This window comes from Macaca nemestrina, chromosome 2 (assembly GCF_043159975.1).
Source record: "Macaca nemestrina isolate mMacNem1 chromosome 2, mMacNem.hap1, whole genome shotgun sequence".
NCBI classification, from domain to species: domain Eukaryota; kingdom Metazoa; phylum Chordata; class Mammalia; order Primates; family Cercopithecidae; genus Macaca; species Macaca nemestrina.
This window is the reverse complement of record NC_092126.1, coordinates 105,276,249-105,288,905: the sequence shown is the minus strand read 5'-3', so window position 1 is coordinate 105,288,905 and position 12,657 is coordinate 105,276,249. Positions and strand designations below refer to the sequence as shown.

The 12,657-nt window shown below is 42.2% G+C and overlaps 1 protein-coding gene across 9 annotated transcripts in view; it reads left to right on the top strand.

The window, feature by feature from the left end:
* The window catches only part of LOC105480615 (unc-51 like kinase 4), a 682,911-nt gene that overhangs the window by 37,522 nt on the left and 632,732 nt on the right, over positions 1-12,657 (top strand). For all 9 annotated transcript variants that reach the window (XR_011619999.1, XR_011620000.1, XM_071091486.1 and 6 more), the window contains exons 6-7: positions 9,367-9,468; positions 10,641-10,724. Coding sequence is in view for 7 of the 9 variants with exons in the window: in XM_071091486.1 (XP_070947587.1) it covers positions 9,367-9,468; positions 10,641-10,724 (186 nt within the window). In the remaining 2 variants the exon portion in view is untranslated. The remainder of the gene's footprint in view (positions 1-9,366; positions 9,469-10,640; positions 10,725-12,657) is intronic.

The window sequence follows — 12,657 nt, the reverse complement described above, 5'->3', positions numbered from 1 at the left end:
AATCCTTTCCCCGTTGATTGTTTTTGTCAGGTTTGTCAAAGATCAGACGGTTGTAGATATCTATTTTGAGGTCTCTGTTCTGTTCCATTGATCTGTTTTTGTATCAGTACCATGCTGTTTTGGTTACTGTGGCCTTGTAGTATAGTTTGAGGTTAGGTAGTGTGATGTCTCCAGTTTTGTTCTTTTTGCTTAGGATTTTCTTGGCTATGTGGACTCTTTTTTGTTTCCATATGAAATTTAAAGTAGTTTTTTCCAATTCTGTGAAGAAAGTCAATGGTAGCTTGGTGGGGATAGCTCTGAATCTATAAATTACTTTGGACAATATGGCCATTTTCATGATATTGATTCTTCCTATCCATGAGGATGGAATGTTTTTCCAGTTGTTTGTGTCCTCTCTTATTTCCTTGAGCAGAGATTTGTAGTTCTCCTTGAAGAGGTCCTTCACATCCCTTGTAAGTTATATTCCAAGGTATTTTATTCTCTTTGTAGCAATTGTGAATGGGAGTTCACTCATAATTTGGCTCTCCGTTTGTTTATTATTGGTATAGGAATGCTTGTGATTTTTGCACATTGATTTTGTATCCTGAGACTTTGCTGAAGTTGCTTATCAGCTTTAGGAGGTTTTGGGCTGAGACGATGGAATTTTCTAAATATACCATCATGTCATCTGCAAACAGAGACAATTTGACTTCCTCTCTACCTATTTGAATACCTTTATTTCTTTCTCTTGCCTGATTGCCCTGGCCAGAGCTTCAGATACTACATTGAATAGGAGTGGTGAGAGAGGGCATCCTTGTCTTGTGCCGGATTTCAAAGAGAATGCTTCCCGTTTTTGTCCATTCAGTATGATATTGGCTGTGGGTTTGTCATAAATAACTCTTATTATTTTGAGATACATTCCATCGATACCTAGTTTATTGAGAGTTTTTAGCATGAAGGGGTGTTGAATTTTGTCGAAGACCTTTTCTGCATCTGTTGAGATAATCATGTGGTTTTTGTCATTGGTTTTGTTTATGTGATGGATTACGTTTATTGATTTGTGTATGTTGAACCAGCCCTGCATCCCAGGGATAAAGCTGACTTGATCATGATGGATAAGCTTTTTGATGTGCTGCTGGATTCGGTTTGCCAGTATTTTATTAAGGATTTTCGCATTGATGTTTATCAGGGATATTGGCCAGAAATTTTTTTTTGTTGTTGTTGGTGTATCTCTGCCAGGCTTTGGTATCAGGATGATGCTGGCCTCATAAGATGAGTTAGGGAGGATTCCCTCTTTTTCTGTTGTTTGGAATAGTTTCAGAAGGAATGTTATCAGCCCTTCTTTGTACCTCTGGTAGGATTCGGCTGTGAATCCATCTGGTCCTGGACTTTTTTTGATTGGTAGGCTATTAATTACTGCCTCAATTTCAGAACTTGTTATTGGTCTATTCAATGATTCGACTTCTTCCTGGTTTAGATGTGGGAGCGTGTATATGTCCAGGAATTTATCCATTTCTTCTAGATTTTCTAGTTTATTGGTGTAGAGGTGTTCATAGTATTCTCTGATGGTAGTTTGTATTTCTGTGGGATCAGTGGTAATATCTCCTTTATCATTTTTTATTGCATCTATTTGTTTCTTTTCTCTTCTTTATTAGTTTTGCTAGCGATCTATTTTGTTGATCATTTAAAAAGAAAACAGCTCCTAGATTCATTGATTTTTTTTTTGAAGGGTTTTTTGTGTCTTTATCTCCTTCAGTTCTGCTCTGAAATTAGTTATTTCCTGTCTTCTGCTAGGTTTTGAATTTGTTTGTTCTTCTCTAGTTCTTCTAATTGTGATGTTAGGGTGTCAATTTTAGATCTTTCCTACTTTCTCTTGTGGGCATTTAGTGCAGTAAATTTTCCTCTAGACACAGCTTTAAATGTGTCCCAGAGATTCTGGTACATTGTGTCTTTGTTCTCATTGATTTCAAAGAAGTTCTTTATTTCTGCCTTCATTTCGTTATGTACCCAGTAGTCATTCAGGAGCAGGTTATTCAGTTTCCATGTAGTTGTGTGGTTTTAAGTGAGTCTCTTAATCCTGAGTTCCTATTTATTGCACTGTGGTCTGAGAGACTGTTTGTTATGATTTCCATTCTTTTGTATTTGCTGAGGAGTGTTTTACTTCCAATTATCTGGTTGATTTTAGAGTAAGTGTGATGTGGTGCTGAGAAGAATGTATATTCTGTTGATTTGGGGTGGAGAGTTCTATAGGTGTCTATTAGGTCCCCTTGGAGCTGAGTTCAAGTCCTGAATATCGTTGTAATTTTCTGTCTTGTTGATCTAATATTGACAATAGGGTGTTAAAGTCTCCCATTATTATTGTGTGGGAGTCTACGTCTCTTTGTAGGTCTCTAAGAACTTGCTTTATGAATCTGGATACTCCTGTATTGGGTGCATATATATTTAGGAGAGTCAGCTCTTCTTGTTGCATTGATTCCTTTACAATTATGTAATGGCCCTCTTTGTCTCTTTTGATCTTTGTTGGTTTAAAGTCTGTTTTATCAGAGACCAGGATTGCAACCCCTGCTTTTTTTTTTTTCGCTTTCCATTTGCATGGTAAATATTCCTCCATCCCTTTATTTTGAGCTTATGTGTGTCTCTGCATGTGAGATGGATCTTCTGAATATAGCACACTGATAGGTCTTGACTCTTTATTCAATTTGTAAGTCTGTGTCTTTTTAATTGGGGCATTTAGCTTGTTTACATTTAAGGTTAATATTGTTATGGGTGAATTTGATCCTGTCATTATGATGCTAGCTGGTTATTTTGCCCGTTAGTTGGTGCAGTTTATTAATAGGGTCGATGGTCTTTACAATTTGGTATGTTTTTGCAGTGGCTGGTACCAGTTTTTCCTTTCCATGTTTAGTTCTTCCTTCAGGAGCTCTTGTAAGGCAGGCCTGGTTGTGAGAAGATCTCTCAGCATTTATTTGTCTATAAAGGATTTTATTTCTCCTTTGCTTGTGAAGCTTAGTTTGGCTGGATATGAAATTCTGGGTTGAAAATTCTTTTCTTTAAGAATGTTGAATATTTGCCCTCACTCTCTTCTGGCTTGTGGGGTTTCTTCTGAGAGATCCGCTGTTAGTCTGATGAGCTTCCCTTCATGGGTAACCCAATGTTTCTCTCTGGCTGCTCTTAACATTTTTTCCATCTTTTTTTTTTTTTTTCTTTGAGACGGAGTCTTGCTCTGTCGTCCAGGCTGGAGTGCAGTGGCGCGATCTCGGCTCACTGTAAGCTTCGCCTCCTAGGTTCACGCCATTCTCCTGCCTTAGCCTCCAGAGTAGCTGGGACTACAGGCACCTGCCACCATGCCCGGCTAATTTTTTGTATTTTTAGTAGAGATGGGGTTTCACCGTGTTAGCCAGGATGGTCTTGATCTCCTAACCTTGTGATCCACCTGCCTCGGCCTCCCAAAGTGCTGGGACTACAGGCGTGAGCCACCGCGCCCAGCCTTTTCCATCATTTTAACCTTGGTGAATCTGACAATTATGTGTCTTGGGGTTGCTCTTCTTGAGGAGTATATTTGTAGTGTTCTCTGTATTTCCTGAATTTGAGTGTTTGCCTGTCTTACTAGGTTGGGGAAGTTCTCCTGGATAGTATCTCCTGTGTTTTCCAACTTGGTTCCATTCTCTCCGTCACTTTCAGGTACATCAATCAAACGTAGATTTGGTCTTTCACATAGTCCCATATTTCTTGGATGCTTTGTTCCTTTTCACTCTTTTTTCTCTAACCTTGTCTTTTCACTTTATTTCATTAAGTTGATCTTCAATTTCTGATATCCTTTCTTCCACTTGATCGATTCGGCTATTGATACTTGTGTGTGCTTCACGAAGTTCTTGTACTGTGTTTTTCAGCTCCATCAGGTCATTTATGTTCTTCTCTAAACTGGTTATTTTAGTTAGCAATTCCTCTAACCTTTTTTCAAGGTTCTTATCTTCCTTGCATTAGGTTAGAACATGCTCCTTTAGCTTGGAGGAGTTTGTTATTACCCACCTTCTGTAGCCTACTTCTGTCCATTTGTCAAACTCATTCTCTATCCAGTTTTGTTCCCTTGCTGGTGAGGAGTTGTGATCCTTTGGAGGAGAAGAGGCGTTCTGGTTTTTGGAATTTTCAGCCTTTTTGCCCTGGTTTCTCTCCATCTTTATCTATCTACCTTTTATCTACCTTTGGTGTTTGATGTTGGTGACTTTTGGATGGGGTCTCTGAGTGGACATCCTTTTTGTTGATATTGATGCTATTCCTTTCTGTTTGTTAGTTTTCCTTCTAACTGTCAGGCCCCTCTGCTTCAGGTCTGCTGGAGTTTGCTGGAGGTCCACTCCAGACCCTGTTTGCCTGGGTATCACCAGCAGAGGCTGCAGAACAGCAAAGATTGCTGCCTGTTCCTTCCTCTGGGAGCTTCGTCCCGGAGGGGCACCTGCCAGATGCTAGCTGGAGCTCTCCTGTATGAGGTGTCTGCGGGCCCCTACTGGGAAGTATCTCCCAATTAGGAGACACAAGGGTCAGGGACCCACTTGAGGAGGCAGTCTGACCTTTAGCAGAGCTTGAACGCTGTGCTGGGAGATCCGCTGCTTTCTTCAGAGCCATTAGACAGGGGCGTTTAAGTCTACTGAGCCTGCTCCCACAACCTCCCCTTGCCCCAGGTGCTCTGTCCCAGGGAGATGGGAGTTTTATGTATATGCATCTGATTGGGGCTGCTGCAGATGCACTGCCCAAAGAGGAGGAATCTAGAGAGGCAGTCCGGCCACAGCGGACTCCACCTAGTTCGAACTTCCATGTGGCTTTGTTTACACTGTGAGGGTAAAACTGCCTACTTAAGCCTCAGCAATGTGGATGCCCTTCCCTGCACCAAGCTCGAGCATCGCAGGTCGACTTCAGACTGCTGCGCTGGCAGTGAGAATTTCAAGCCAGTGGATCTTAGCTTGTTGGGCTCTGTGGGGGTGGGACCTGCTGAGCCAGACCACGTGACTCCCTGGCTTCAGCCCCCTTTTCAGAGGAGTGATTGGTCCTGTGTCTCTCTGGCCTTCCAGGTATCACTGGGGTATGAAAAAAAAAACTCCTGCACCTAGTTGGTGTCTGCCCAAATGGCCACCCAGTTTTGTACTTGAAACCCAGGGCCCTGGTGGCATAGGCACCAGAGGGAATCTCCTGGTCTGTGGGTTGGGAAGACCGTTGGAAAAGTACAGTAGGAGTGCACTGTTCGTCACGGCACAATCCTTCATAGCTTCCCTTGGCTAGAAGAGGGAGTTCCCTGACCCCTAGCGCTTCCCGGGTGAGGCGACGCCCCACCCTGCTTCGCCTTGCCCTCTGTGGGCTGCACCCACTGTCCAACCAGTCCTAATGAGATGAACTGGGTACCTCAGTTGGAAATGCATAAATCACCTGCCTTCTGCATTGATCTCACTGAGAGCTGCAGACTGGAGCTGTTCCTATTCAGCTATCTTGCCAGCATCCCTGAAGCAAATTTCTAGGGTGTATTCTTGGCATGTGAGATGGGGCTGGGGGTGTTAACATTGCTATACTTGAGGGGGGAGTCTGAAGTAATGTTTCTTATACCTTTTGGGGGAAGTGCTAAAGATCTTTCCTCCTCAGGTTCCGTGTTCAGGTACTTGAGACTTTGGGCCATTGAAGCTCTGTGATACTCATAGTGCTGTCAGCTGAGTTTGGTGGCAGTTGTAGGAAAGGGCACGATGCGAGAAGGTGGCAGACATCCTTGGACTTGGTAGTCATGTGACCCAGGGATGAGGGAAGAGGATGGGGAGCAGCAGGTTAATCATAGGCCCCGTAAATAGGACTAAAGGAAATTATACTTTCAGGGCCAGGCTTGCATGTGGTAAGATTTCATGCCCAAGAAGAAGGCTTTTAATGTCCTCAAATTGCATTCCATAGAATTATCAGTATTCTATGAAAATGACTATTGTGGTCTATGTTAGTAGGATATGAAGTTCTGAATTATTGTGTATAATTTTATTATAGAAAACAAGGTCAATGGTATATTTTAGTATAAATGCATATTTAGTAAGGGGAAGAGAGCTGTGTTGTGGAGAAATAGGTCAGACGTTCTAGCAGTGATGCATACTTCTGAACTTAATCTAAGAACAATTTCTATGATGGGGCAGGTTAGTCTGTTTGGCCAAGGGTAGAGGACACTTTCGTAACCAGCAGGGCAGAATCAGTCCTGACCTTTGGGGATCAGGTACTTCACAGGCAGTTAACCTTCACATCCCTGTGGCATTAAGATGAAAATAGAGTGTAAAACCACTTCTGTTTTTCTGGAGACTTGGAGAATTCACGGTCTAAGTGTGGTGGTGAACAAGGCACATGAAAAAATCACGCTACCTTTTGACATATTTGACTACTTGGGTACTGTGATGGGGTTGGTGATTGGTCAGTGGTGGTGTACAGCCACGTTAACATTGATGCTGATGTTAGGGCAAACAGTTTGGTTAGGCTGCATAAAAGTAATATTGAAAAGAGCTTCTCATAAGGACATCTGGATTCTAGTTCTGTCTTTGCTTCTTTGTAACCTTCAGAGTAGTATCACATAGGTGCTAGGAGTTTTAATTTCCTGTGTAAAGATAGGGGTTGTCTGGATCATAGTTCCCAAATTCAGGGACGGAAAAGTTATATAAATCAATAAGGCCCAGTTTAAGAGGGATTGATGGGGGTTATGTCGAACTCGGCTCAATTTTGTCTCAGTCTTGTTGATTGATTGAGAGAAATTAGAAATCTGGGCTGATTTATGAAAACAGTTTCAAATTTAGAATCCCCTACCTACAGGTTAGGGTTCAAGTTCCACGATCTGGTCCAGGATTTCCTCTCTGTTCTTGTGGTGCCCACAAGATTGTGCTTCACTGTCCTTCAGTTGCAGGTACAACTGACCAAGGCCTCCAACTACTTGAAGAAATCCATCAGTGCTTTTGCTCTGAGGCCACAGTTCTCATGACTGTACCTAGCTAGTGACTAAGCTTGGAGGGGACACTAAGGCAGGCCTATTCCTGAGAACACTCTAGTGGTCGACGTTGGTTCAGGGATTCTTTTTGTTTGTTTATTTTGTTTGTTTTGAGATGGAGTCTTGATCTGTTGCCCAAGCTGGAGTGCAGTGGTGTGATGTCAGCTCACCGCAACCTCTGCCTCCGGATTCAAGCAATTCTCTGGCCTCAGCCTCCCAAGTAACTGGGATTACAGGCTGGAGTGCAATGGTGTGATCTTGGCTCAATGCAACCTCTGCCTCCCAGGTTCAAACAGTTCTCCTGCCTCAGCCTCCTGAGTAGCTGGGGTTACAGGCGCCATGGCTGGCTAATTTTTTTTGTATTTTTCATAGAGACGGGGTTTCACTATCTTGGCCAGGCTGGTCTCGAACTCCTGACCTTGGGTGATTCACCTGCCTCGGCCTCCCAAAGTGCTAGCATTACAAGGGTGAGCCACTGCAACCTCTGCCTCCCGGGTTCAAGTGATTCTCCTGCCTCAGCCTCCCAAGTAGCTGGGATTACAGGCATGTACCACAATGCCCAGCTAATTTTGTGTGTGTGTGTGTGTGTTTTTTTTTTTTTTTTTTGAGACGGAGTCTCGCTCTGTCACCCAGGCTGGAGTGCATTGGCCGGATCTCAGCTCACTGCAAGCTCCGCCTCCTGGTTTCACGCCATTCTCCTGCCTCAGCCTCCCGAGTAGCTGGGACAACAGGTGCCTGCCACCACACCTGGCTAATTTTTTGTATTTTTTTTTAGTAGAGACGGGATTTTACTGTGTTAGCCAAGACTTAATCTCCTGACCTCATGATCCGCCCACCTCGGCCTTCCAAAGTGCTGGGATTACAGGCGTGAGCCACTGCCCCCGGCCCTCATTTGTTTATTTTTTTGAGACAGAGTCTTGCTTTGTTACACAAGCTGGAGAGCAGTGGCATGATCTTGGCTCACTGCAACCTTTGCCTGCTAGATTCAAGTGATTTTTGAATGGCCTCAGCCTCCCGTGTAGCTGGGATTACAGGTGCCCTCTACCACATCCAGCTAATTTTTGTAGTTTTAGTAGAGATGGGGTTTCACCAGGTTGGTCAGGCTGGTCTTGAACTTCTGGCCTCAAGTAATCTGCCTGCCTCAGCCTCCCAAAGTGTTGGGATTACAGGTGTGAGCCTGATCCACATTTATTTCTTAATTTGACTAGTTTACCCACGTTCTAGGTACTGGAAATAAGGATGGGAAGACAAACATTCATATTCAACAAATATTAATTAAACATCTATTAAGTATTGGGCAGAGTGCAAGGGCATTCCATGGGTGTTATTTGTGTTTCCTCAGCAGCTAGTGCAGGCAAATACACCTTCCATCGATGTGTGCGAAATGTGATAGCATAGCAAAAATGCTCCATGGGAGAACTTTGTAGTCACGCATCAGGGCACACAAAGCTGCTGATCTGGCTGTGATGGGCTCTGGAGATAGGATTTGCTGGAAGGCTTACCTCAGTGGAATTTTGTTTCCAAATCATTGGAGGTTACTTACTTCCTGGGGAAGAGATTCTCACTGGGAGGTGGGAGTTTGTTAGATGGAATGCACAGACTGTGCACCAGGGAGAGACAAGGTCCCTGGGTCTTGGTGGGTGCTCTGCAACTGCCTAGCTGTGTGATTTACTGGAGGTTAAGTATCCCTCTAAAGCTTCCATTTCTCTTGTCAGTGAATAAGGGAACTTTCTGGCTCTAAAATATGGGATTTCTATGTAATATTAAACTTTGTATAAAGTATATGTGGCACACATGAGTGCTTTTCACTAAATATTTCCTATTCTCCTGGATAGATGGTAGGATTGCATCCTCCCCCTGGTCAAAGCCAACTAAGTGTGAGCAGAAGTGATGTGAGTAACTTTGAGATGGGAATTTTAGGAGCCAGTGTTCAGTTAGCTATATTCTTTCTCCCTGCCTCCAATTGAGGAAGCATGAGTGGAGTTGGAACCTCTATCAGCCAGGGTCTTTGAGTGACTATGAGGATCAGAGCTTCTTGGTAGATTTGTTATGGACATATTTAGTGATAGATAAACCTTTGCTGTTAAGCCAGTGGGATGTTGGGGTTGTTACATTTAAGGTTTAACTTGAACTATTCTAATTGAAATTTAAAAGAAGAATGTAGCTGAATGTGCCATACCTCTCAGGTAGATTTTAAATACCTTTTTATATTCACACACATCCTTTGCAAAATGTAACCTTAAAATTAGAAAACACTTAAAAATGTGAAATGCACATGAAGTTTTATTCATGCGTATGTTTTTCTCCTGCCCTTTTTCATCTCACCAGATCTTTCCTAGGTAGGTTCACATTGGCAGCAATACAAATGCCTAACAGAGCTGTTCTCCATACTTTGCTTTTAGGATCTCCTATATATACAGCACCAGAAGTTGTGAGGGGTGCTGACTTTTCCATCTCCAGTGACCTCTGGTCTTTGGGCTGTCTGCTTTATGAAATGTTTTCAGGTAATTGTTTCCTGAATAGGTATAAAATCAGATATGACTAAAATAAAACCAGGTTAAGTCTGTAGTTTGCAGATGTTTTACTTACAAGATGTTAAAAAACTTGATTTTTAAAAATTTTGAGACAGTCTCGCACTGTCACCCAGTCTGGAGTGCAGTGACACGATCTCAGCTCACTGCAGCCTCTGCCTCTTGGGTTCAAGCCATTCTCGTGCCTCAGCTTCCTGAGTAGCTGGGCTTACAGTTGCCCACCACTATGCCAGGCAATGTTTTGTATTTTTAGTAGAGACAGGATCTCACCATGTTGACCAGGCTGGTCTTGAATGCCTGACCTCAAGTGATCTGCCTACTTAGGCCTCCCAAAGCTCTGGGATTATAGGCATGAGCCACTATGCCTGGGCAAAAAACCTGTGACCTTATTAAATTTTTTTTTTTTTTTTTTGAGACGGAGTCTCAGCTCTGTCCCCCAGGCTGGAGCATAGTGGCCGGATCTCAGCTCACTGCAAGCTCCGCCTCCCGGGTTTACGCCATTCTCCTGCCTCAGCCTCCCAAGTAGCTGGGACTACAGGCGCCCGCCACCTCGCCCGGCTAGTTTTTTGTATTTTTTTTAGTAGAGACGGGGTTTCACCGTGTTAGCCAGGCTGGTCTCGATCTCCTGACCTCGTGATCCACCCGTCTCGGCCTCCCAAAGTGCTGGGATTCCAGGCTTGAGCCACCGCGCCCGGCCGACCTTATTAAATTTTTATATATACTGATTTTGGCTGAGTTGCTTGGTATCTAGGCATATGCAGATTCCTAGAAACTTCTTGACAAATAGGTAGTTTTTCATGATAATCTGGAATGCTGAAATGTGCTTAACTCAAAAACTGTGATGATTAGAAATTTTTGTAAAGATGCCTTGCAACTGTGTATTATTCAGATGCGTTGAATGGCCTATACACCCATTGGTTCATAGTAGTGGTCCATATGTGTGTTTGTGTATTTGTTAGGATGATAATACGTTTTGAATTAAGAGAAATATAAATTATATAGGCAGTGCCTGGTACGTACTAGGCATTAGCTATTCCTGTATATTTTTTCTAGAAGTTGTATAATCTTGAAATATCTGTAGTGGAGATGAGAATTATTGGTGATAGCAGACTTCTTTAATTTTTCAAGTTTTCATATGATTTCAGGAAAACCTCCATTCTTCTCAGAAAGTATTTCAGAATTAACTGAAAAGATCTTATGTGAAGATCCTTTGCCACCTATTCCAAAAGGTAAGATTTCTTATGATAAAAATGGAATTAATTTACATTTTCCACTGATTAAAGGTGTACCTTTATCCAAAGTTTGCTTTTATTGATTCGTAACTCCCCAAAGTTACCTTTTATAAATGATCCCAAGTTGATATTTTTAGAAATGTTAGTATTTCCTTTGACATTTTTTAAAGATGCTAAAACAGAGAACAAAGTACTAATAGATTTCCCTCATTTAAAAACAAATTATTTTGTACATCTATATCACAAAAAGTATGGCTTAAAGACTTAAGAAACTTAAACACTCATGTGACATTACTTTTTGTATGTATCATTTACTTTGTAGTCATATCCCATGTGGTTATTTCTATCTCCTGTTGGAACAAATCCGCCGTTTCCTTATCCTGATCAATCAGAATGCTACCCTTATGAGTTTTAAAAATCTTTATTTTATATATATATATATTTATTTATTTATTTTTGAGACAGAGTCTCACTCTGTTGCCCAGGCTGGAATGCAGTGGCGTGATCTTGGCTCACTGCAACCTCTGCCTCCTGGGTTCAAGCCATTCTCCTGCCTCAGCCTTCCGAGTAGCTGGGATTACAGGTGCCTGCCACGGCACCCGGCTAATTTTTTGGTTTTGTTTTTTAGTAGAGACGGGGTTTCACCATCTTGGTCAGGCTGGTCTCGAACTCCCGACCTCATGATCCACCCACCTCAGCCTCCCAAAGTGCTGGGATTACAGGCATGAGCCACTGCACCCGGCCTAAAAATCTTTAAAATTAGATACAGTTGTAGTATTTTTAAAGTGTTGGAACTTTAATCATATAAATTGTGGTTAATGTAATGATCTATCAGCAATAATTTTTAAGGAAAGAAAAAAGAAGACACAAATGCAGTAAAACATTTTGCTATACATTGTTAAAGTTTATCTTACGACACATAAATGAAAACAGGATTCTGCAAAAATTAGTGCTGTGTATATATGTATATATTTATTATTATTATTTTATTATTATTATTATTTTTTTAAAGAGAACAGGGTTCTGCTGTGTCACTCAGGCTGGAGTGCAGTGGTGCAGTCAGCCTCCCGAGTAGCTGGGACTGCAGGCGCACACCACTGGGAATGGCTAATTTTAAAATTTTTTTGTGGAGACAGGATCTTGCTATGTTGCCTAGCTTGTCCTGAACTCCTGGCCTTGATTGAGCCGCCTGCCTTGGCCTCCCAGAGTGCTGGGATTTCAAGTATGAGCCACAATGTGTGGCCATTACTACTACTTTTAACCATAGACTGATGACCTGGATATGGTATATAACTAATTTAAAAAGACAAAACATTTTGAGATTAGTGGTATTGGACAGTATCATAATATAATGCTTCTTATTTCTGTTAAAAATCTTAAAAGAGGGATTGCAAATATTCTAATCATAGTACTTTGTAATGCAAAGTTGTTCAAGTTAGGAATACTTCAAAGAATAAGGTATAATTAATAGTTAATTAGGGCTGAACATGGTGGCACACACCTGTAATCCTAGCACTTTGGGAGGCCGAGGTGGGTGGATTGCCTGAGGTCACGAGTTCATGACCAGCCTGACTATCATGGTGAAACCCCGTCTCTACTAAATATAAAAAAATTAGCCAGGCATGGTGACACATGCCTGTAATCCGAGCTACTTGGGAGGCTGAGACAGGAGAATCGCATGTACCTGGGAAGCAGAGGTTGCAGTGAACCGAGATCACACCATTGCACTCCAGCCTGGGCAACAAGAGTGAAACTCCTTCTCAAAAAGAAAAAAAATTTGGAGCTGAGCTTAGTGGTTCACACTTGTAATCCCAGCACTTTAGGAGATCCAAGGCAGGTGGATCACTGAAGCCCAGGAGTTTGAGACTAACTTAGGCAGCATAGTGAGACCCCATCTCTACAAAAAATAAACAAAAGTTAGGCATGGTGG